The sequence below is a fragment of the Euprymna scolopes genome, chromosome 15, assembly GCF_053919585.1.
Source record: "Euprymna scolopes isolate OS-2025 chromosome 15, ASM5391958v1, whole genome shotgun sequence".
Classification (NCBI taxonomy): Eukaryota; Metazoa; Mollusca; class Cephalopoda; order Sepiida; family Sepiolidae; genus Euprymna; species Euprymna scolopes.
The window spans coordinates 13,386,006-13,412,948 of record NC_136496.1 but is presented as its reverse complement, the minus strand read 5'-3'; the positions used below and the strand labels follow the sequence as shown (position 1 = coordinate 13,412,948).

The following is a 26,943-nucleotide window of genomic DNA, read 5'->3' as shown; positions in this document are numbered from 1 at the left end:
GGAGGAAATTAAGGGGACTAAAGTTTCATGTGTGTCCTATCAATAAAAGTACCCAAATGAAAAAAGTCCGAAAACTTATTGAAGGCACCTTATATAAATATTGAAAGATTGGAAAACAAATAAAATAAAATAATTGATACTATTGTCGGGTAGAAGTTAGTGATTGGCATCTTGATATAACATTAGCGTATATATAGGTTTAAAATCAAAGGACAGATAACTACAACAGAAACTAGTCAAGGGCAGGTAACTCTATTTCTCCACGTTTCTCCATTTGAACATGTCTTTAATTCGCCCTTTAAAAAATGTCTGATTAAATGTTTCTTTTAGCTTTACCTCGAAAACAAACAAAACTTATCCAAAATGCGACGTTACTCTCCAGCCACTCGTTCTATCACTATAGGTAAAATAATGGTGTTCTTAGGTGCTTGGAATGTCATCGGCATGTCCGTCTACAAATATGTAATCAAGCGAGAAGAAGAAAAAGAACCGGGTCAATGGAAAAATAGTACTGGAGGTAAACAAAAATACTGTAATCAATTACGTTCTTATTTGATAAACGATTGTGTAATCTATATATATATATATATATATATATATATATATATATAGATTAAGCTATTTCCGTTTTTTTTTTTTTTTTGGGTTTAACACAAAAAAAAACAAGACGGACCTGAACGAGAATCCCCCCCCCCTCTAATTTTAACCGGTATTCTTTAGTTGGTATTTTTTTTTTTTTACGATCTAACCCAGCGTAGTAGAAATACCCCCCAACTTCGAAAACTATGCTACCTACAAAAACATACTATAAAATTATAGGGAGGGTATTCTTTCAGGTCCGTCAAAAGCAAAAATAAGATAAAAAAAAAAAAAAACTCAGTTAAAAATTTTTACTTGCAGTTTTTTTTTTTTTTTTTAATTTACTATCAAGGTCATTCATTCATACGCACGTTTTTGAAATCTGTGCATTCATTTTTTGGTATTATTATACAAACACCGTGACAGCGTTAGGGTTAGGGTTAGGGGTAGGGTTAATTCGCTGTCACGGTGTTTGTATAGTTTTACCCATTTTTTTGTTGTGGACAGTTATCCCCATCTTAATAGTTGTTGTTTCACCACGTTTCGGCCAACTCATCCTCTGGCCTTTTTCAGGTGATTATTAACCGCGACGGGATAGGAATGCGGAGTCTCGTAACTGTATCCCATATAATTACTGCCTTCCATAGTTGTTGTTGTCTCACCATGTTTTGGTCAACTGAACTTCTGACTTGCGTTGGGTAGGATTGAAACCGATATTTTCAGACAGTGCTCTGAAGGCCAGAGGATGAGTTGGCCGAAACATAGTGAAACAACAAATATGAAGATGAGAATAATAGTCAGCAAAAAGAATGGGTACTAGGACACTTATTGATCCTAGTTGATATAGTAACGTTATTTAGAAAGCCATTCTTAACATGGGGAGGGTGTTAGGGGACAGTAAAAAGATCACACCGCCGGTGTGACACACCGGTACAAAGATTAAGACTCAATATGATCGATTAAAGAGTTTCATTTTCTTTCTTTTTTTTTTTTTTCTTCCACTTAATGTTAACAAACAATTACTTAAGTTAACAAGTATTGTATTTTTAAACGATACAGAACTTGGTTATAAAATAAACTTTTTAAATAACTGTTTTATTGTCCAAAAAAAAAAAAGAAATTTAAATAACTTTTATTTATAAACAATGAATGCAGAACTGTGAACTTTATTAAAGACCATTAACCACCTCCAAAAGTCACCACAGAATTACCCCCCATATGTAAAACGATGTAACTTTATTATAAATTATTTTTTTTTTTTTTTACATAGGCATCACCACATTATCAAGGCCCAGAGGCCACTCAAGGATAAGGGTTAAAGAGTGTAATATTATCAATATAGCTTTTGTACTATTTAAAAGAAGAGCCGAATAAACTAATAATAATTAAAAAAAAAAAAAAAAAAACATTTTCATCGTACGAAAATAATGAAATTGTGAGACGAAAATCGTGTTTACATATTTGGCGCTTTAAAATAACGTTCCCATGTAGTAAGCATTTCGAACGTGAAAACATACCCCGTGTTTAATAAATCTAGCAAAAATTAACTAATGGTGAAATTTTCGATACTTATCCATTTTAGAATGAAATCAGATATAAAATGCAGTTTCTGTAAAATATACGAAGGGAAATATTTTTTTTTTAGTACGTGCCCCCCTCCCATATTTATTTTTTGGAAATTTGAACAAAATATATTTAAATCTATCGAAATTTATATTTATTATGAAACATAAGAGTTCAAATAAGTAAAACATTTTTTTTTAAATTTAATACACGTATTGAACAAAAATTTACCTTAAGTTGCAATTAAAAAATGATATAAATTTAATATTTTTTTTAAATAGCGTTTTTTCGAATTAATATATACTGTAATCAGTTGAATTGCCAAGAAAAAGAAACATTAATTAATTTTTAAAAGATTAAAAGGATTAAAATTCCATTATTTCAAAATGTTCCGTTACAACACAAATTTTTAAACGTGAAAACATACCCCGTGTTTAATAAATCTAGCAAAAATTAACTAATGGTGAAATTTTTGATACTTATCCATTTTAGAATGAAATCACATATAAAATGCAGTTTCTGTAAAATATACGAAGGGAAATATTTTTTTTTTAGTACGTGCCCCCCTCCCATATTTTTGGAAATTTGAACAAAATATATTTACATCTATCGAAATTTATATTTATTATGAAACATAAGAATTCAAATAAGTAAAAAAAAATTTTTTAATTTAAATACATGTATTGAACAAAAACTTACCTTAAGTTGCAATTAAAAAAAATGATATAAATTCAATATTGTAGCTCCCCCTCATATTTTGTTTGTCTCTTTTTACCGAACAAAATATGAAAGCCGGTAGTTAATCGAATGAACATTCAGTAAAACCGTATTTCATATTTAATATACAGATGTTTATAATATTATTAATCATTAAACTGTGTAAATCTTAAAACCTAACAAAATTAGGGTTTGTATGTATTACTGTACACATAGATTCGAAAAAGTTGTCAAAAAACAAATATATAACATAAATGTTACATAAGGCAAGATAAGTTACTTTTCTACCAAACTGGATATAATTTTCGTGTTTTTATTCACTGTAACATGTTTATTTAGCTCGAAAAACATAGTGTTTACCGGTGTATTGGAAAATTCAAAATGGCGCCCAATTCTCTCTTTAACACGGTAAGTTCGGGAAAAGGTGTTATAAATAATAAACTAGAGAAAATACTGTTAGAAATTCGCTCAATATATGTTACCGTGACATAAGTTGACTTATATTCGGTGGGTTTTTAATAGTATTTTTTCTAGTTTATTATATATAACACCTTTTCACAAACTTACCGTGTTAAAGAAAGAGTCAGACGCCATCTTGAATTTTCTACTACATCGGTAAACACTGCATGTTTTTCGAGCTGAATAAACATGTTACATTGAATAAAAACACAAAAAATATATCCAGTTTAGTACAAAAGTAACTTATCTTGCCTTTGATAACATTTATTTGTTATATATTTGTTTTTTGACAACTTTTTCGAATCTATGCGTACAGTAATACAAACCCCAAAATTATAACAAAATTAATAGCAGTTTCAAGAAGATAAACAAAGGTTTTAAAAAATCATTAAGTCGCTTCTGCTTTTCCATAGTTCGTATAGTTAACACAAGTCTGACGTCACGGAATCATGCTTTCTTTTTTTCACATTGTTTTGGCAGTCCCTAAAAACATTTTAAATAATGTTAATAAAATAAATTTTAAAAAATAAGTATTACTTTTACATTTCCTAATTGTAAAATTCATGAATTTTACAATTAGTTTATATATATATATATATATATATCTCAAAGTATTCTCACATTGAAAAAAAAAAAAATTATTGTTCAAAAATATATTTTAGTATGTCTTAAATGCAAGATACATTTTCAAAAACCGTTTTCACAGAAGTAAAGAAAAAAATATTATACCATTCCGAGGAATCTGCTATTTAACTTTCTTTCTTTCTTTAAATCGAAAGTTTATGAGGCTCAGTATATCTTCTGACCTCTTATTTTGAAAATTTATTCTATTAACATTATTTTAAAATGTTCAGCGCTTCTACACAATTGGGACGAGATTTCGGAAACCATAATACTGAATTTCACATGAAAACAATGGTATCTACGTATTCCTCGTATTTTTAAGATGATTATATCCAAAAATTATGGGTCCTGGATATGACCTAAAACTATATCCGATGGTGAGGCCCCACCTTGCAGGCCTTAGGGAGTGTGGAGCCACCCTTTAATTGCCATTGCTCCCAGGTCCACTCTGACCCGGAGTGGTAGTACCTGTTAGGGTCCCAACTATGGGTTAAATAGAATCTGACGTAAAAAAAAATATACTCCATTAAAAATCATTCCTCAAAATAACTAGATTCAGCATTAAATAACCTGAAAAAGGTTGATATGCCGTAAAACAAAAACAACCAACCAACCAAAAATTATGAAAATCGATAAGGTAGAAAATTATTTATTAAAGAAAAAATTATTTATTAAATAAAATTTAAAAACTGTCGTAAGATACAGGAGAGTTCAAAATGGAGGTTATTTTCCATTTCGATTTAAACAAGATGGCGCCATTTTTTTTCACCACGATTAAAGATTTTTAAATAATTTTTTTTTTTTTTTTTTTTTTTTTTACATAGGCATCACCACATTATCAAGGCCCAGAGGCCACTCAAGGATAAAGGTTAAAGAGTGTACAGTAGAAATTGGTCAATATAGTAATAATTAGTAATGAAAATTTGGTAAATTTGATAACTTATATGGAACGGCTCATCAAGAACTTATTAACTTTAGACTTGAACACAACCATATTGTAGTCAGCTGGAAAGCAGGAAAACGGAAGACAATTCCACAGGCGTGCAGTTCTAAGAAAGAAGCTTTGTTCATGGAATCTACGTTTAGGTTTAGGTACAGATAAAGAGTGGGGGAAATTATTGATAGTGTTTACAGCTAGACGAGTGTTTCTTGTGAAAGTTTGGCGAGGGGGGACCATACATTGAAGCTCAGTTGAACACCTTCCATGAAAATAACGATACATCAGAGACAAACTCGCAACATCTCTTCTGTGAGATAGAGGTTGCAGGGAGGAGAAAAGGACATCTCCTACGAGGCTACGAAGTCTATTTTGAACTCTATCAAGGCAGGACAAGTCCTTTCTAGCAGCTCCTGCCCAGATGTGGCAACAGTATTCCATCCTTGGACGTACCTGGCTCTTATACAGATAGAGAATTGCATCAGCAGTGAGATATCTACCGGATCGATAGAAAGATCCCACCATTTTTCCAGCGGCCTTGGCAACAGATTTGATATACGTGTTCCATTTAAGATCAGGAGTAATGGTCAAGCCCAGAAGCTTGTCAAAACTTGAGGCCTCCTGAAGACGAGAGCCATTCATTTCAATTGATGACAAATGTGGATTAGAATGTTGATGATGTAAAGAGAGAAGCTTGGTTTTAGATGCATTAAAAGTAACCAGCCACTCCTTTCCCCATTGTACTACGTGCTCAAGATCAGAGGAGAGAGAATTGGAGAGAACTTGGTCGTTTACTGTCTTAGATGTGGTACCATAAATGGTAGTGTCATCAGCATAAATGTCTACAAATGATGTAAGGATATGATTTGGAAGATCATTAATGTAGATCAGGAAAAGAGTTGGGCCCAGGATGGATCCCTGAGGGACACCGGCATTAATACTGTGAGCTTCTGATTTTTGCCCCTCAACTACTACTCTTATGAACCTATCAGAAAGAAATGATTTAATAATTGAGAAGACTTTTCCAGCTATACCATAGCTAGCGATCTTATGAAGTAAACCTTTATGCCATACCCTATCAAAGGCTTTAGATATGTCAAGAGCAATTGCCCTAGAAAGATTGCCACCGTCGAGAGATTTGCTAATCCTATGCGATATAACTGTAAGGACATCTGCTGTAGATCTAGCAGAACGGAAACCATATTGAGTGTCACTAAGAAGGTTATTTTTGTTGAGATGGTTGATTACTTCTGTATTTAACACAGATTCTAGCAACTTACTCATGACGCACAGGAGACTTATTGGCCTGTACTGAGAGGGGGATGAGCGATCACCTGAATTCTTAAATACAGGGCATACTGATGAGATTTTCCAGGGAGATGGGAAACTATTCTCCTTAAGACAACGTTTAAACAGTTTTGTAAGTATGGGCGCTAGTTCAGGTTGAAGTTTTTTGAGTACTATAATTGGAATACCGTCAGGGCCAGTTGCTTTACTCGAATCAAGGTTTTTGATTAGCTTCGCAACATCACGTACAGATATACGAATATCACATAGCGTGTTTTCTGATATAGGAGGAAATATTGGGGGTTGGCGGTCTTGGTCACAAAGGGTAGAATTAGCTGCGAAGTTCTTGACAAAGAGTTTGGCTTTGTCTGATGCTGACGAGATTACCTCAGGTCCATTGATAATAGTTGGGATGGAGCACACGCTTCTGTTCAGGATTCTGTTTGCTATTTGGCAAAACTGGTGGGAACCAAGCCGCTGCTCAGCTACTTTGGACTTAACAGATTGAGCATACAACTCTCTTGCGTTCCTTATTACTTTCTTACAATGGTTGCTGGCAATCCTGAAAATGGCTTTAGTTTCCATACATCTATTACGTTTGAAGCAGTGGAAAAAGTGATTTCTGTGCGCAATGGCAGCAGCACATTCTGGAGAGAACCATGGCTGGCTGTTAGGTTTTTGCTGAAACTTTTTAGAGGGTATGAAATGGTCAATACCTACAATTAACCATTCAGTCAGGTCTAATACTATAGAGGACACATCCTTTTTAAACATGGAATGCAGAGATAGATCAGATATAAATGTACGGAAGCTATCCCAGTCAGCCTTAGTGTATCGATATACTGTACGATGAAGAGGTACGTTTGGGGACTTATTACATTTCATTTTTATCTTAATTGATACAACAGAGTGGTCGGAAGATCCAAGAGGCGACAGAACAGAAACTGAACATAGTTCAGGGCAAGTTGTGAGAAAAAGGTCTAGTAGGCTCGCATACTGGCCGTCATTATCGGGCACACGGGTAGGTTCCTGAACAATCTGAGTGAGGTCATAGGCAATGGAGAAATCATGACAGAACCTCCCCTCATCATCGGTCTTGTTTGAGTGGGTCAACCATTCGACGTTGTGAACATTGAAGTCTCCACATACGTGAATGTTAGCTGAAGGATAAGTAGAAAGGACTTGGTCAATTTTCTCAGATATGCTTTGAAAGATAGTAACTCCGCTGTTGTGGGGGCGATAGAGAGTAAATATAAATGCAGTAGTGTGAGCTAAAGCCACCCGGAAGCACATATAGGGTAAGTTAGGATCTTCCCTGGAGATGTCCCTCCCACATGGAAAGCTATCTTTAATATAGGCACATATTCCATGCCCATGGCGATTTTGGGGGTCAGATTTAGAAGTTAAGTTAGAGTATCCTGTAATTGCAAACTCATCTAGGGAAATAGCCTGTCCAATGCCAGTTTCACTTAAAAATAAAAGGTCTGGTTTAGTCTCCTGTAATTGGGTTTCAACCTCTGGAAGGTTAGAACGAAGACCCCTGATGTTGGAGAAGGAGACATGGTAGTAGGGGTCTACGTTGGAAGTTGGAGAACCGGGTTTAATCGTGTATTTTTTCTTGAAACTTGTCATGATGAAATTTTGGAATTTGTGGACTAGGTCATCAGATTTACTTAGAGCAGGACAGAGAGGAGAAACTAAGAGAGAAAAAGAAACGAAGAATCTTTTTTTTTTTTTTGTAGCACATGATAAGGTAAAGCCGTAACAATTACCCACTAGTATGGCATCGAGAGGCCCCACCAGAAGCTACTGCATGGTCCAGATTCCATTCACCAAATGGCAATACAGCAGCCCCAGTACTTTGCACCTGCTGATAGGACAGCCTCCTTAGTGGTTAATCCAAGGTTCGGGTCCCTGACTATCAGGCGGATAACGTCAGCCCAGACAAAACGTTTACCTCCAGCACCCTTACTAGTGACATGACTACAAGGATAGACATAGAAACAGAAAATTTCGACCAACTCTGCCAACTGTTCGCGCAAAATACTGGCGACCTAGAAAACAGCTTTTTCTTCTCCCTTTGTCAGAAAAATCACTCATTAAAAAATGAGGACTGAGGGACAAATAAGAAGAAGCGAGAGTAACAGGAGCTGCCGATAACGCATCCACAATGCGTTTTCTACTCTCCATTAAAAAAAAAAAAATTATTAAGTATTCTACTTAAAAGTCCAACAGACGTGTTTAAGGGAAAGTATGGTGATAGATTCCCCTCCCACGAACTAAAAATGAGTACAATTAGGTAATCTATTTTTGCAATCAACTCGGTAGATAAATAAACATTTATGGACGAGAAAAAAAGCTAGCATTTAATACAACAGAAATACATAAATTAAATACTGAAATAAAATGTAGTTATTAATATTTGAATCTAAAAATAAAAAGTGCGAATTAGTAGAGAAAATCACTTATCACAACAACGCTTCCGTCTCCAAACTGCAAACTAGTGAAGAATTTAACTTTTAATAGCGTTCAGAAGATTTTTTTTTTTTTTTTAAATTAACCGTTAAGAGAAAGCGTGATTTTATTCTGAACTTTAACTAGTCACGTTTTAAGAAACTTATGATATAAAAGAAAAGCAGATGGGGAGGGGGTTTCTTCTGAAGTTAGTTGGTGACGTTATAAGTAATTGCGAGATAAGATGGGAGCCAGAAATTAGGGGTGGGGGACTGAAAATGATAATATAATGGATTGATTATACAATATTTAAGATCAACTTGGTAGATAAACATTTATGGACGAGAAAAAAAAAAAAAAAAAGCTAGCATTTAATACAAAAGAAATACATAAATTAAATACTGAAATAAAATGTAGTTATTAATATTTGAATCTAAAAATAAAAAGTGCGAATTAGTAGAGAAAATCACTTATCACAACAACGCTTCCGTCTCCAAACTGCAAACTAGTGAAGAATTTAACTTTTAATCAACTGTATAATTTGGAAACTACCATTGTAACTTATTAGAATTGACAAAAAAAATCAGTTGAAAACATTGTTTTTTTTTTTAATCTGAAAATTCCATTTATCAACTATAAAAGCTCGTCCCAATAGTGTAGAAGCGCCAAATGTTCTTTAATAAAGTTCACGGTTCTGCTGCTCTGCCTGCATTGTTTATAAATAAAACAGCTTTTTAAATTTCTTTTATATTTGAAAATAAAAGTTATTGAAAAAGTTTTTTATAAAATTCTGTATTGTTTAAAAATAAAATTCTTATTAACTTCAGTAATGCAAAAGAAAATGAAACTCATTATTCGATCGTAATGGTGAGTCTTGCAACTGTATCCTCAATAATTACTGCCTTCCATGGAAGGTTCCAGGTGAGCATTGTCTGAAGATAGCGGTTTCAATCCTACCCAAAGCTGGTCAGAGGTTTAGTTGGTCAAAACGTAGAGAGACAATGACAACTATGGAAGGCAGTAATTACTGGGGGATACAGTTACAAGACTCAGCATTCATATCCTGTCGCAGTTAACCACCTGAAGAAGGCCAGAGAATGAGTTGGTCGAAACATGGTGAAACAGCTATGATGAGGATAACACTTTGTAAATAAATAAATAATTATACAAATCACTCATCTCAAAGGATTCCAATAAAAAAAGTAATATATAATCCCAAAATCTTTGACACCTATATATATATATATATATATATATATATATAAAAGGCAAAAGTGGTGCACACGTTTTTGTATGTCCAAAAGACTTGGGGGTGGGGGAAGGGATTCTCGAGGGTTACTATTTTATTTAGAACTTTTTATATACTCCCTAGATTATAATATGTAAGATTTGTGAACGGACATCGTCTCTATATTTATTTTGATCGACTTTTATAAAATTCCCTCTATTCCGTCCTTTCATGTGTGTGTTCGTTTTTTTTTTCGTATAAATAAAGCGAAATTAAATCAAAGCAAAGGCAACTGCTTCTCGGTCTTCAGCCAGGACGTCTAGAAGGCAATTTGCTTTGATCAATGTGGAGAAAACCCTTCACATCAGACAATTGCTATTCATTTGGACACTGCCAGAGTTCCCACTTTTTTTGGGGGAGCTGGTTTTCCCCCACATTAAAAACGACTTCGTGAGGAAACAAATAAATACCATGACAGAAAGCGGAAGGCTAAACAGGCCCCAGGCCAGGTTTAAAAGCTATTTTCATTTCTGTGGCGACTCCTATGATTCTTAACTTAATTTCTAACTCAATAAATTCACTCTTCTCTCTGGCGTAACGGTTAGTGAGGATGACTAATTACCGTGCATTTTCAAGTTCAATCCCACCTCTCTCTTTCTATCTTTTTTCTAATTTTTTTATTTCATCTTTGTGCCAATATTCTCCACCCGGGCAAAAGTTAATTACCGACTCTTTTTTTCACATTGTTTTTCCTCCTTCGCGGTACGGGTTCGATCCCGCATGCCTACTACCAATATTTTTTTTTTTTTTTTTTTTTTTTTTTTTGCTCCAAACACCCGGGCAACGCTGGACACCCCTGTTCCTAAAAACAAAACATAAAAAAAATTTTGGTACAAAAAAACTTTATATTACAATCTGTCTCCAATGCCTATCTCAAAATTTACCATATTTACTGGATATATAATCAATGAAAACAAAATTGTGAGAATTTTATTTTGTTCTTTACCTTTGTCCATTATTGATTTTAGGAATAGTGAGTTTAATTATTTTTATTTATTTTTTCAATTGTTGATACTCAGGACAGGGGTCTCCGTGAGAGCCTCTCTTCTTTGCTAAGTGTTAACATGATTTGTTTTTTATTTTTAGCTATAAATGTTCCTTTTTACTTGCCTCCCCACGAGGGCAGAGTTGGACACAAGATTGGTTTTTGATGTGGGTGAAAATCCAGTTCCCCAAAAATGAACACACAGTTGTCTCAGTCTAGAAGGATTTCTTCCCCACTGACCGAGGACAGAAAAGGTGGAATGCAGCATCAGAAAAGATAGGCAAAAGACCAAGGAATGAATTTTACCTATAAATGCTGACGCCAAATAAAAACCACGTCTCTGTAGTAATGTTCCTATTTACAATGCCTCCCCACGGGACAGAGTTAGACACCAGGGTCGTTTTTTAATGTGGAGAAAAGGAACAAAAATAAAAATTGCCTCAGTCGTGAAGGATTTCTCCTCCATTGACAGAGAACAAGAAATTGAAGTGTAGATCTGAAGAACAGATGGTATTTATTTGCTCCCCCACCGATTTTTAATGTGAGGAGTGAAGGGAGGGGGAAGGGAAAAAGGGGACCAGCTCCCGAGAGGTGGGAAATGGGAGCTGGTTAATGGTCAGGCATGTGGGGTTGCCCCCACATCTGGTCTTTGCTAGTCATAGCTAGTCATAGCTTGCAGTATCTGCCGGAACAGATGGTATTTATTTGCTCCCCCACCGAGCAAATTAGGCACAAGGCCGATTTTTAATGTGAGGAGTGAAGGGAGGGGGAAGGGAAAAAGGGGACCAGCTCCCGAGAGGTGGGAAATGGGAGCTGGTTAAAGGTCAGGCATGTGGGGTTGCCCCCACATCTGGTCTTTGCTAGTCATAGCTAGTCATAGCTTGCAGTATCTGCCGGAACAGATGGTATTTATTATGGAACTGTAAATTGTATAGGAAAGTGGGTATGGGGGGGGGGACTTCTGTTTATACACTGATTTTCAACGTGTCAGGAAAAGAAGTTTGCAAATGTATTTGTTGACATCAAGAGTTATGTGTCATTATAAGTTAAGTTGGGGGTAGGGTGATAAACTAATGCAGACATATTCATACCGAAAAACCTACTATTTCACGATCAAAAACTAGCCGATGATGTCTAATTTATAAATCTCACTATGTCTATCTGTCTCTATACTTTCAAACTCTATCTCCTCCGAAACTAAAAGTCGCATTTGATTGGATTTTTTATGGACCGTTCTTTTAGCCAATTAAAATATTTTTTTAGGGGTCAAAAAGGGGTAAAAATTGAAAAAATCGTAATACATTTTGTACATTCATCTTAGTTTATTTTTAATCAGTTCATATGTGTGTCACGACGTTACAGTGGTAACGTCACCAGCTTTGAATGCTATAGTTTAGTTTTCGGTTTCGATTTCGATTCTATTTGATGGAACCCAAATACTTTTTTTTTTTTTTTTTACTTTTGAAATTATGACTATAATAACATATACAAAATCTGGACAAATTAAAATATATTTAAACATATTTTACAACTGGGTAAAGCCAGGTGCCCCACCGCTAGTGTTAGATGAATAGATTCCAACCCAGAAAACAACAGTCCTTCCCCCTTTGTCAAAAACATTGCTCATGGAATGTTAGAACTAAAAGATAATGGAAGCACAAAATGTGAGACTGCTGAAAGTTAACCCAATGTCCACTTTCTGCTCTCCTTATTTTTTTTTTTTTTCTAGTTGTATAATTTAATCAAGACTTTAAAAAATTAAAATATTGAAAAAAAAGTTATATTGTACGCACCTATTATGGAATGAAGTTCTCCAAAAAAAGCAATTTCACTTAATTTGATCAAGTATTTTTTTTTTCCAGTGGAAAAGCAATTTTTTATGACAGTGAGCTGAAAGTATCCCTGTTTTAATTTTTAGATGATGAGAAAGGGAGGGGATGCCACAGGGGAAATAACTCAGTCTAAGTGCTGACACCTCCCTACCCATGTTAAATAATAGCTTCTCTTCCTTCCTCGTGGTGTAAATATTGAAATATGTCTACCTTTTGCTCTGTGTCATAAAAAATTGTTTTTCCATTGTAAAAATCAAGAAAAAAACTACTTGATTAAATTAGGTGAAATTTATCTTTTCGGAGAACTTCATTCCATAACCGGTACGTATAATATAACATTTTTTTCAATATTTTCATTTTTTAATGTCTTAATTAAACTGTACAAGTACCTTTTTTTTTTTTTTATTTTTATTTTTTTTATTTTTAAAGATAGCTTTTGTTTCACGGCTGAAAGCAATTGAAATAGCATCTTCTCTTAGCAGTGATGGCAGCAGACTCGGGGAATTTATTATGTATTTGATTTTCACTGGAATTCTTTTTAGGGCATTTGATTAACTAGTCAGATATAGAAGAGTCAACATTGGACGTTATTTTTGGAAATGGAACATGTTGTCATAATATTTCTTATAAAAGTTATCCATCTCATTAGTTTATATCCTTGAATGGCTTTTAGCCTTCGTCAGTGAATCATCAGTAAAATAAAAACTAAACTTCTTAAAACCAGGCAAAAGTTATAGCCATTGATTTGGTTGAATATGGTTAAATGTGTGCTCTCATTTTACGATTAAATACTATGTGTGCTCTCATTTTACGATTAAATACTAATTTTGATTAATCTCTAATTGAGGATTGAATGGATATCATAACACTTAGTTTGCTGCACCTTGTCATAATAATCCATACAAAATTTCAACCCGACTGACCCAGTAGTTTCCGAGAAAAAGTGGAATGGACAGGCTGACAGACTAAGAAAAATATATATTTTGTTTTTATATTACTTGTTTTGATTGGACTATTGTTCTCATCTTGAGTGTTATTTGTGCAACATTTCGGTCGGTGTAGCCTCCAACCTTCATCAGGCATGTTGGTCGCCATCCTGGAAAAGGAAGAAGAAAAGTTACTGGCTTCATAGATGATTTTGTATTCTTGGAGTTGTTTTTGTTTTTTTACGCTGTGGTTTTGTATGTGTGAAAAAAAAAAAGCAACTCCAAGAATACGAAACCATTTACGGAGCCAGTAACTTTTCTCCTTCCTTTTCCAAGATGGTGGTAACCAGCATGCCTGATGAAAGTCGGAGGCTACACCAACTGAAACATTGCACAAATAACACTCCAGATGAGAACAATAGTCCAATCGAAACATAATTCAATCAGCCCTCATCTCAAACATTTAGAAATTATTTATTTTTTTATTTATTTTTTTTTTTTTTTCAGTCCAACAATATTTACGTTTTGTCAGATTTGGCAGTGAAAATGTTAAAAAAATCACAATGAAGGGTTTCTCGTCTATAGAGACAGAAGAGTTGACTCCAGAAGAGCTCCAGAAACTGAAGGGTTACAGAAACAATGAAAGTAATGAGGGAGAGGAAACCAAAAGCACGTAGAGACGAAGTAAGAATCATGCAAAGGTAATGTTTTATAAGTACTGATCAAGAACTTGACCCAAGGTTATGTTGGCATCCTCTGTCAGTTTATGGTAAGCTGTCCGGAAAGCAGCTGGGAAAAGACAAACTAATTAGCCAATCAGCTTTAAGCAGACAATATTTTCGTTAATAAGAAAAAAAAAAATCACTTATCTGATAATATTCTTAAAAAAAAATTGTTTTCTATCATATTTGTTTTCCTGAAAAACAAATTATTTTATTGAAAATTTTGGTACTTGATTAATTTAATCAACACACTACAAAAATGAAAATATTTAAAAAAAAAATTATATTGTATGTACCCCGTTATGAAATTAAGTTCTCATAAAAGAAATTTCACTTAATTTGATTAAGTAGTCTTTTTTTTATACAGAGAAAAATCAAATTTTAATGAGATCGCCCGTCTCCCGGCCATCTTGTCTACTTTGCGGACATGGAGAAGGCTGCCTTTAAACGAAAAAGGGATTGAAAAAGGGACAGAGAAACTCTGTAAAATAAGTGAAAAAAAAATCCTAAAATATTTATCTCAGTATTTTTTCTGCACGTTTCAAAATAATCTCGACTAACTTTAAGGCGGTGATGGAGTTACCTCCCTTGGCGCCCCACTCATCTTCGTTTGCAAAATATGCAAGATGGCTGGGATATGATCAATCTCATTAAAATTTGATTTTCCTCTGTAAAAAAAAAACAAAAAAACAAAATACTTGATCAAACTAAGTGAAATTTCTTTTATGAGAACTAATTCCATAACTGGTACGTACAATATAATTTCTTTTTTTTTCAATATTTTCATTTTTTAATGTTTTGATTAAACTAAACAATTACCTAAATTCTCCCGCAAAAATATAAGAAAATAAATTCTTCAATGAAAAAAACTATTGATTTGCATTTATTTTTTTTTTTCATGTTTTTGTCTTAAGAAACAAAGATTTTGTTGCAGAAAAAAAAAAAAAAATTAATATACTTTTCTTGAAAAAATTAAAATACAGGGTGGAACGATAAAATTGTTACCTTTAGAAAAGACATGATGATTCCATTTCCGTTTGATGAAAACTTTTTTTTTTTTTTTTTTTTTTTCAGACCATCTATTAGCTGGTACAATAAATCCCAAGAGCGATAAGAGCCTTCTAACATGTCTGAAAGTGACACAATGTTCAACGAACAAGATCGGAGATACGCTGCTGTACAACTCGCGCTTTCTACCGATCCAAGTTATGATAACAGGACCATTGCCAGCACCTTCAAAATGCATCACTAGATTGCCACGAATAACAAGGACATTCGCAGGGTGATGAAAACAAATTTTCCGGCCATGATTACGGTCTTTGGTGTGGTTCCAAGTGAGAGCCACATCATGCCACCTCACATCTTCAAAGTTGGCTGGATGTGCTGAAAAGTGTGATCCCCTGGTGAAATCAGGTGGCTGCTGGCAGACCCTGTCTGTGGCAGCAGGACTTGACACCAGCCCACAAGTTGAAAGCAACCCAGGCTTGGCTTGCAAAGGAGTGCTACAACTTTGTACCTTTTTCTCACTAACCCCTCCTCTTCCTCCTCCGACTACTTCATTTGGTTATACATAGAGAACATTACCAATATGATCTCCCACAATATCAAAACCAGCCTGATCACCGCCATCCGCCACGTATTCGCAAGCTCCTGCCAGCTCTTATAGAAAAGGCATGCAACCAGTTCCGGTCTCATATTGAGGCGGTGATTGAATAGATGTCAGCTCTATTACATAATCAAGTTACTTGAAATGATTTTTTTCAATAAAATTTTAAAAATAAAACTTTAGGGAGACACTTTTACCGTTCCACCCTGTATTTTTTTAATATAATTAAACTTACTGTAAATTTTATCTTATGTTAAAGTTTTGTTTTTAGGGTTTTGAATTTATCGTCTGACAGTGTTCACATCAGTTTTTTCTAGCAACTTACCATGAAACATTGCCTTGGTTCATGTTCTGGATCCATACCATTATGTGTTAAGCTACATTTTTTTTATGCTATTGTTTCCATGGATAATACAGGGTGAGCCAAAATAATGGTCCTATCTTTAAATTTGAATAACTTCCACAAAATAAAAGTTAAACTCACCAAACTTTATGTGTGTGTAGACTGACCCTTCCGAGATTTTTTTGAAATAAACAAAGCAAATTTTGGCCGAAAAACACTTCTTAAAACTTGCATGAATTTATGAATTTTTAAAAATAGGACCCTTATTTTGGCCCACCCTGTATTACTAAACTTGTAACTATTTAGTTCATGGCGCTGGACATAAACAAAAATATAATAAAGTAAAAAATGAGAATCTTGGAGGATTCAAACCTTTTTCTGAGAAGACAGACTGCCTATCGTGGACCTCATCTTAAATCACTTGGCTAATGAGTGATACATCCAGAGAAAGACGAAATTGTATAAATAACTCATCCCCCAAGTTTTTGTTTATGATTTTTTACTTACAACGTAACCACATCTTATCTCTGCATCAAGCATTTATGTATATTTTTTTAATACTTAACATTTTTTTCCTGACAATATTACAAAATATTAGATTTTTTTCCCTCAATGTCAGTGTTGTGTAAAATTGAATTAAAATTTGTAAAAAAATTTTTTTTTTTTTTCAATGAACATCATGCATATTTTTATTTTATTTTATTTTTTTTTTTAACACTTCTACAGAATTTGGTGTGTTTCACTAAACTGTCGCCAGGTGGTGCTTTTCGGTCAAAGAACAGGGGACGATAACTCATACTTTTTGGGAATTTGTTTAAAAAAAGCAAAACTTTTACTTTATAAAAATCAAATGTTGCTTTAATTACAAAACTGTTTTATTAAGATTATATTTTCTTACGCAGACTTTTTAATCAACTTCAATTCAAAAAATGTTTCAGAAAAAAGAAATCCAATGTTGCTTTAATTCAGAAAAAATATTTCATTAAAATTTTTTATTTGTTAAAAATAAAAAACCAAAAACTATTTATTTTATAAAAATCCAATGTTGCTTTGATTACAAAATTGTTTTATCAAAATTATATTTATGGAGACTATTAAAGAAATGTTTTTACAATTATATATTGATACATTTTTATGTTTTGGTTTTCAAATATTTTTGTGTTTGGAAAAAAAATCTTGCTTGTTATTTATTTGACCAAGAAGAAATTGGAATTATCGCTCCCTAACAATGGCGCTGGCCCGAATACTGCAGAAGTACCTTTTTTTTTTAATATATATTTTTTTAATACTTAATATTTTTTCCTGACAATAAAAAAAAATATTAGACTTTTTTTTTTTTCTCTCAATGTTAGTGTTGTGTAAAATATCTTTTCCTTTTCAATAAAAACTTTTGTTATAGTCAACTGATGTACTTCCTAACTTCCGGCATAGCGCTTCTGGAAGTAGCGAGAAAGCAAATCAGTTTCTTCGCTTTTTTTCTCTCATGCCTATATCCCCCCCTTTTTTTTTTACATAAGGCATCCCCCTTATCAAAGCCTAGAGGCCACTCGAGGATAAGGGTTAAAGAGTGTACAGTAGTTCAATTGGACAATATAGTAATCATTAGTAATGGAAATTTTGTAAATTTGTTAACTTAAGTGGAACGGCTCATCAAGAACGTGCTTACATTGGACTTGAAGACAATCGGATTGTAGTCAGCTGGAAAGCAGGCAAACGGAAGACACAGGCGTGCAGTTCTAAGAAAGAAGCTTTGTTCATGAAATTAACATTTAGGTTTAGACACAGATAAAGAGTGGAGGGGAATTATCGATAGTGTTTTCAGCTAGACAAGTGTTTCTCATGAAAGTTTGATGAGGGGGAACCATAGATTGGAGCTCAGTCGAGCATTAGCCATAAAAATAATGATAAAGCAGCGACGGGCTCGCAACATCTCTTCTGTGAGAAAGAGGTTGCAGGGAAGAGAAAAGGGCATCCCCTACTACGCTACGAAGTCTATTTTGAACTCTGTCAAGGCAGGATAAGTCCTTTCTAGCAGCTCCTCCCCAGATGTGGAAACGGTACTCTATCCTTGGACGTACCTGGCTCTTATATAGGTAGACAATTACATCAGCAGTGAGATATCTATTAGATCGATAGAAGGATCCCACTATTTTTCCAGCAACCTTAGCAACGGATCTGATGTGTTCCATTTCAGGTCACAAAAACAGATCAAGCCCAGAAGCTTGTCAAAACATGAAGCCTCCCCAAGACGAGAGCCATTCATTTCAAGTGATGCCAGATGAGGATCAGAGCGATGATGATGTAAAGATAAAAGCTTGGTTTTAGATGCATTAAAAGTAACAAGCCATCTCTTTCCCATTGTACAAGTTTCTCAAGATCAGAGGAGAAAGAATCTGAGAGAATGTGGTTGTTTACAGTCTTTGATGTGCTACCAATGATGGTAGTGTCATTAGCATAAATGTCTACGAATGATGTAAGGATGTTATTTGGAAGATCATTAATGTAGATCAGGAAGACAGTTGGGCTCAGGATGGATCCCTGAGGGACTCAAACATTAATACTGTGAGTTTCTGATTTCTGCCCATCAACCACCACTCTTATGAACCTATCAGAGAGAAATGATTTAATAATTGAGAAAACATTTCCAGTTATACCATAGCTGGAGATCTAGTGAAGTAAACCTTTATGCCATACCCTATCAGATGCCTTTGATATGTTGAGCAATTGCCCTAGAAAGGAAGCCTTGTGCGTGTATTCTTTTTTATTACATTTTTCAATTATTTTTTTTTTATTTAATAATTATTTAAAAGTTTTTTGGTCTTATTTTACTTAAGAATTATTGAAATTGTTATTTTTAAAGAATTATTGAAAATACCTTTTTAAAATATTTTAAAACCATTTTCAGAATATGTATTGGCTACATTTTTTTTTATGATGTTTAAAATTTTGTTATTTCAATAATTTCATTTGCTATTTTGATTTCAATAATTTTATTTTTAAACTTTCATAAAGATATATCTATTATATAATTTCAAGTAAAAACATTTTTAAAATTCAAAAAAAAAATTATAATTTCATAAACATATTTCTTATAAAATTTCAAATAAAATAAAAATTTTATTTTTTAATTTTGTTATTAAAAGTGCAAATTTTAATTGTGTTCTTTTTATCTATAATTTTGTGAATTTTTATTATATACTTTTCAATAATGTCCTTTGCTTATATTTTATCTCAATTAATCGCTTCACAGTAGAAATACTGAAAAGTGAGTGAACTGATTTGCCTTGTCACTGCTTCCGGTAGTTCTATGCTGAAAGTTGGGAAGTACATTAGCTGAATATAACCAACATTATGAGGGGTGTGCAATAAGTAATGCCCCTGACCCACTTTCCATAGCAGTAGAGCAACGAAACTTGGCACAGTTATTAGTCTTTCTCTACATAGGAACGACCCAAAGTTATGCCTTTCTCCCATCGTTTGATGCTGCTCTGTAGACTATTTTTGTAGAACACTCCAGGTTGGTCCTCCAACCATGAGGTGACTTCAGAAATCAAGACTGCATCATCTGGGAAACGCTTTCCTTTCAAAAACAACTTCATGGCTGGGAAGAGGTGAAAATCAGAAGGTGCAAGGTCAGGAGAGTAAGGAGGATGGGGGTTTTTTCATAACCACACGCCTGTGCTTCTGATCTGGCGACATGCGAGTTGTGGACTAGAGCGTTGTCTTGCAGGAGGAGGGTACGTTTGCTGATCTTGCCCCGCCTCTTGATTTTGATAGCTTCCCTTAATTTCCTCAAAAGTGAAACATAATAGGCTCCTGTAATTGTGGTACCTTTGCCAGGAAATCTGTCATCACTACTCCCCTGTCCTGGTCCCAGAAGACTGTGAGCATGACCTTGCCAGCGGAGGGCTGCACCCTTGCCTTCTTTGGAGGTGGTGAGTCCAAGTGCTTCCACTGCATTGACTGGACTTTGGTCTCTGGATCATAGTGATGGACCCAGGTTTCATCCTGTGTAATCAGTCTTTTGAAAACTTTGACTCATCTTCTTGGCACATCTCCAAATTCATCCTCGAGCACTCGACGCGTTCTCACTTCTGGAATGGTGTGAGTAACCTGGGAATCCGTCTGGCAGACACCTTATACATATGCAAATGGTCATGAATGATAGTTTCCACAGACCCTGTACTAATCTTAATATCTTGGGCTATTTGGCGAATAGTAATGCGCCGATCTTCCAAAATGGCAGCCTCAACTTGACGGACAGATTGAACCAAAAAGAAGAGCAAGTCAACATCATTGGGAGCAGCAGTCACCACAGATTTTATATCAGGGTTTTCCTTCTCCTAGAGAGGTTACCTTCACTACGGCTTAGAGGAGCCTTCTCCACCCACTATGCCATTTGATCCATGACTGAGACTTAGGTTGTTGGGCATAAGAGAATACTCTACATGCCGGTGGGTCATGTATGGCATATGTGTGTGTGTGTATATATATATATATATATATATATATATATATTATATACACACACATTTAAGATTAAACCTAGTATGTATGTGGTCTTAAACAGTGATTTTTAAGACCACACGGACTTTGCTTTATATACAGGGTGGACCACTTAGAAATATCCCAGAAAATGTAGTAGAGAAGAGAAACCATTCTTTTATTGTTTAAATTACCTGTTGTCTTATAAAAGATCCTGGAAGTGCTCCCCATTGATATCTATGCATCTCTCGGCACGTTTAACAACATTTGCAGATATTGCCTGTAGATCTTCTCTGGTGATTCTCCTGATAGCGTTGGTCTGGATTGTGAGGATTATTTGCATAAATTTTTTGTTTTAAAGTCTCCCAAAAATAAAAAAATCACATGATGGCAAGTCCGGGAAACGTGGTGGCCATAACCCTTTGCTTATTGTTCTCTCTTCCGTAACGTGTCATGAACTCGTGTCAGTGATCTGTGAGACGTGTGGCGTGTAGCGCCATCTTGTATTAGATTAAAACTTTTTTTTTTCTTTTTCAGTTGCTGATAATTTACATATCTTTGGCATAGCATCATTTTTCGAGAAAGATATTCAACACCATCAAACAGAAAGAAGAAATTTGCAGAATCAGTTAAAAATGGCAATTAATATTCATATTAATTCATGTGTGAATATGTCAGTATAGCAACCATGTCCTTCCAAGAGGAGACAACTCCATGTGTCGTACTGACTAACCAGAGCTCTTCTGCCTCCATTCTTTTTTTATAGTTAAGATTAATTTTAGGGAAATCCTAAAAAAAAAAAAAATGATGTTCGATACTATTTCCAAACAACTTACTGCATAAAACCATTTAATTTAATTTAATTTTTCTGAATTTTTGAGATGAGGATTGATAATTTGTATTATTCAGACGAATGTTCTCATGTTGGTTGCCATTTTTACATTTCAGTCCATGTAACCAACTACCTTATTTAGGTGCATCTTTTTGAACTTAAAAACCTATTAATAATTTTAAATTGACAAGGCTATGCCTATGGAATTGTCTTCCGTTTTCCTGCTTTCCCAGCTGACTATAATATGGTTGTCTTAAAGTCTAACATAAACAAGTTTTTGATGAGCCGTTCTATATAAGTTAACAAATTTTACCAAATTTCCATTACTAACGATCACTATACTATTGTCCAATTTCTACTGTACACTCTTTAACCCGTATCCTCCAGTGGCCTCTTGGCCTTGATAAATGGTGATGCCTATGTAAAAAAAAAAAAGGCTATATTGTTCTTGTTCCTGTCAGCCATTCCTAAGTAGAAGTGCTAATTTTATTTCTTATTATTTTAGTTATTATGGCTGATGGAATTAGAAGAATCTGCCTCCATTCATTTCAAAATTTTCTATAGGGTCCCAAGTTCAGCATAAAGATTCTCAAATCTCTAAGAATGCCTTTGAATGAGGTCAGAGGTTACATTGTTCAAAACATTGTGAAAATAACAATATGAGAATAGTAGTCTGAATAATCCAAACTTAATACAAAATTACAACAACTGTTTTCTTGGTTAACACAAAGCGAATTTCTAAATGCCACTATTTGTCTATACTGGTTTTTGATTGGTTAACACATTGATTGGAAATCTTTCAAGATAGCTGTTCTATGCTGAGTAATGCATTCTGGTCATGAAAAAACTTTTTTTAAATTGTTTTAATTTAACTTATTTTCCTGGAAAAATGAACTTAAACCAATTTTGGGAGAATGAAAAGTTTGCAGAAAAAAAAAAAAAATGAAAAAAAACCAAAAAAATTCCTTCTCAAGGGTTCATAATTTTAAATTTCTCATTTTTGTACTGTGAAAGTTATGAACCCCTGATTTTCCTATGGATTAGAGAAAATAACACATTTTGTTAAAACCAACATCAGACAATATAAAATTAAAAAAAAAGTTTTGATGAATTTCTTCATGAATCTTCATCAGAGAAATAAAATTCTAATAACATGAAGATTTGATTATTGTCGGAGTTATTTAACGATGTAAATAAATTTGTGCTTTTTTGTTAATTTATAACTTAGTTTCCTTTATTATTATTTTATTTTATTTTTACAGAGAAGTCATCACTTATAAAGGTATGAAGGCCACTCGAGGATAAGGGTTAATGACGTGTACGGTGGTACGGCAATAGTAATCGTTAGTGGTGGAAATTGGGAATAATTTGATTATTTAGTGGTCGCCTCAATAAGAATTTGTTTACGTTGGACTTGAAGATGACCATATTGTAGTCAGCTGGAAAAAAGGCTTGTGGAACAGAGCAGGCAGTTCTAGGAAAGAAGCTTTGTTCATGGAATACACGTTCAGATATAGGCACAGATAGAGAGTAGGGGGAAATTATGGATAGTGGTTGTAGCTAGACGAGTGTTTTTTTGTGAAAGTTTGGCAAGGCGGGACCATAGATTGAAGCTCAGACGAGCTCTTGCCATGAAAATAATGATAGAGCAGAGACAGGTTTGCAATGTCTCTTCTGTGCGAAAGAGAATCCTGGGAAGAGAAAAGAGCATTACCTTTTCGGTTTCAAAGCCGGTTCTGAACTCTGTCAAGTCAGGATAGGGTGCTCCTGGCAGCTCCTGCCAAGATATTGCAAAAGTACTGCATCCTAGGACGTACATGGCTCTTATACAGATAAAAGATTGTATCATCAGTGAGATATCCACTAGAGCTGTATAATAATCCAACCACCTTTCCAACAATCTTGGCAATGTGTTGCATTTTAGATCAGGAGTGAAGGTCAGTCTCAGAAGCTTGTCAAAACATGGTGCTTCTTCAGGATGAGTCATTCATTTCTATTGGGGCCAGGTGGGAGTCATTGATGATGGAGAGAGTGAAGCTTGGTTTTGGATGTGTTAAAATTAACCAGCCTCCTTTTTCCCCATTGCATCACGTGCTCAAGATCAGAAAAGAGAGAATCAGATATCTTGGTCATTGTCGGTCTTTGAATTGTTGTCATAGATAGTAGTGTCGCCAGCATAAATGTCTATGAATGATCAGGAAAACACTATGGGACACTGGCATTGATACTATGAGCTTCTGATTTTTACCCATCAACTACTATTATAAACCTATCTGAGAGAAAGGATTTAATAATTGAGAGGACATTTTCAGCTATTCCGTAACTGGAAATTTGTATATATATATGTAATATATATATATATATATATATATATATATATATATATATATATATAATTTTTTTTTCATTCCAAGTAATTTTTTTGTTTTGTTATTTGACATATGAAGGCTTTTTTTCTGTTTTATTTAAAACCTTCTTTAAATAAATGTTATTTTGAATATTTGGTTAGGGGAGAAATATCCTCAAGTCAGATTTTCCTGACAAATCTCTGTACAGAGAGATCTTAGACACAGTAGGCATTCAAGTTCTCTCCTTGTAACAATATGCATTCGCCTGTGTCTGAGAAATATTATCCAAGGAGTTTTGCATAAATTATCCAGAAGAGATCCTATATACTTATGACTGAGGTGTCTTCAATAAGTTTCCAGACTTTTTTGTACAGGCATATAAAATTGTTGTACACTCTTGAAAGTTCAGTATGTTATTGCTATATATCTTATGAGATGACGGACCAATTTTTATGATTTTAGGTTCAAATGAACAGCTACAGCAGGAATTGGAATACACCCTACTAAAGCCTGATTGTCACAGCTGGTGAATTTCAAAAAATGCGATCTAGATGTGAGGACACTTTAAAAGACTAATATGCAATAAAATTCTATTTTAAACTTGGGGAAAAAGAAAAAAATGCCACAGAAATGTATGGAATACTTCATTAAAAACCTGTAAAGAAAGTATACAGAATTTTTAATTATCTGACAAGGAGTATTAATACTAATAAAGGAGTACAGATAAAATGGAAAGACTTGATTCCGCGGAGTTTAGAAAAATGCAATTTTTCTAATCAAAGAAAAGAGATTTGCAAAATATAATATAAGTTTTGCAGATTAATGCATTAAAAGAAACTACAAATATGATTTGCAGATTAATGCATTAAAAGAAACTACAAATGTGATTTGAATCATTTTTTGCATAAAAGTTTTGAATCGTAAATGAAAGTTTATAAAGTTTCATAACGATTATGAAAGCAGGGACAAGAAAAAAAATATTTACAAAGACTGAACTATTCATTATTCATTAAGTTAGTATTTGTTATATATGTTACCATCAAGCAGAGCTGCTGTTGCTCAGGATTGAATTTTATATATATGTTTATCAATAATTCTGTAAAATAAATAAATATGAGAAAGATAAATAAGGAAATATAAATATAACATATAAATGTGTGAAAATTAAATATATAATTTATAATAATATTTAATTAAATATGTGAAAATTAAATATGTAAAATAAATATGTAAAAATATAAAAAATATGTGACATATATATATATATATATATATATATATATATATATAAATGTGAGAATTATATATATATAAATGTGAGAATTATATATATATATAAATGTGAGAATTATATATATATAAATGTGAGAATTATATATATATATATATAAATGTGAGAATTATATATATAAATGTGAGAATTATATATATATATATATAAATGTGAGAATTATATATATATATATATAAATGTGAGAATTATATATATAAATGTGAGAATTATATATATATATATATAAATGTGAGAATTATATATATATATATATAAATGTGACAATTATATATATATATAAATGTGACAATTATATATATATATATAAATGTGACAATTATATATATATATATAAATGTGACAATTATATATATATATATATATAAATGTGACAATTATATATATATATATATAAATGTGACAATTATATATATATATAAATAAATATGTGACAATTATATATATATAAATAAATATGTGACAATTATATATATATGAATAAATATGTGACAATTATATATGAATAAATATGTGACAATTATATATACATAAATAAATATGTGGCAATTATATATATATAAATAAATATGTGGCAATTATATATATATAAATAAATATGTGGCAATTATATATATATAAATAAATATGTGACATATATATATATATATAAATATGTGACAATTATATATATATATATAAATATGTGACATATATATATATATAAATATGTGACAATTATATATATATATATAAATATGTGACAATTATATATATATATATAAATATGTGAAAATTAAATATATAAAAATAAATATGTAAGAATTAAATATGTAAAAATTAAATATATAAAAATAAATATGTAAGAATTAAATATGTAAAAATTAAATATGTAAAAATAAATATGTAAAATTAAATATGTAAGAATTTCATACATGAAAATAAATATGTAAAAATAAATATGTAAAAAATTAAATATATAAAAATATGTAAAAATAAATATGTAAAAAATTAAATATATAAAAATATGTAAAAAATTAAATATATAAAAATAATATGTAAAAATTAAATATATAAAAATAATATGTAAAAATAAATATGTAAAAAATTAAATATGTAAAAATAAATATGTAAAAATAAATATGTAAAAAATTAAATATGTAAAAATAAATATGTAAGAATTTCATACATGAAATTAAATATATAAAAATAAATATGGTTCACGTGTATGTGCGGTACCTCCCTTATATTTTTGTCTTTTTTTTTCAGCAGATTATAAAAAAAAAAAATCAATATTTAAACATTTGTGGGGATGCCCAGTTTCAAATAAAACGTTCTAGTAAATCAATAACCCATTTTAGAATCACTGAAGTTTTTGGCCAAGTTTCACGAATTTAGCTTTTTTAAGCACTTTGGCCTGCTTGACGTTTTTTAAAAAATTTGGCTGGAAATTTGCCTTTTTCTGATTATTTTATATAAATATTTACGGTTATCTTCAAGTTTCGTTATCTGACATTTACTAAGGTTCTTTTTTTTTTTTTATCGAATTGTATTTTTTATAAGCAATCTTCAAAAATGCTAAAATAAATAAGTAAAAAGAAAATATGTAAAAAATTAAATATATAAAATTAAATATGTAAAAATAAAAATATGTTAAAATAAATATGTAAAAATGAAAACAAAAAT

General features: G+C 32.6%; 1 protein-coding gene across 2 annotated transcripts; it reads left to right on the top strand.

The window, feature by feature from the left end:
* The first annotated feature begins 222 nt into the window (after positions 1-222).
* On the top strand, positions 223-22,802 carry LOC145293735 (uncharacterized). 2 transcript variants are annotated; one of them, XM_080140188.1, is made up of 3 exons: positions 223-517; positions 14,159-14,352; positions 21,345-22,802. In XM_080140188.1, exons 1-2 carry the CDS (start codon positions 364-366, stop codon positions 14,326-14,328), a joined length of 324 nt encoding a protein of 107 aa, XP_079996314.1. In that variant the 5' UTR covers positions 223-363; the 3' UTR covers positions 14,329-14,352; positions 21,345-22,802. The 2 variants fall into 2 exon arrangements, with proteins under 2 accessions (XP_079996314.1, XP_079996313.1); XM_080140187.1 differs by lacking the exon at positions 21,345-22,802 and adding an exon at positions 17,049-17,387 and having other exon boundaries at positions 233-517.
* The last annotated feature ends 4,141 nt before the right edge of the window (positions 22,803-26,943 follow it).

Coding starts and splice junctions, on each gene's coding strand:
- LOC145293735 (XM_080140188.1), top strand. CDS start 364: ATGCGACGTTACTCTCCAGCCACTCGTTCTATCACTATAGGTAAAATA. Junction 518..14,158: donor ATGGAAAAATAGTACTGGAG/GTAAACAAAAAT, acceptor TTTTTTTTTCAG/TCCAACAATATTTACGTTTT.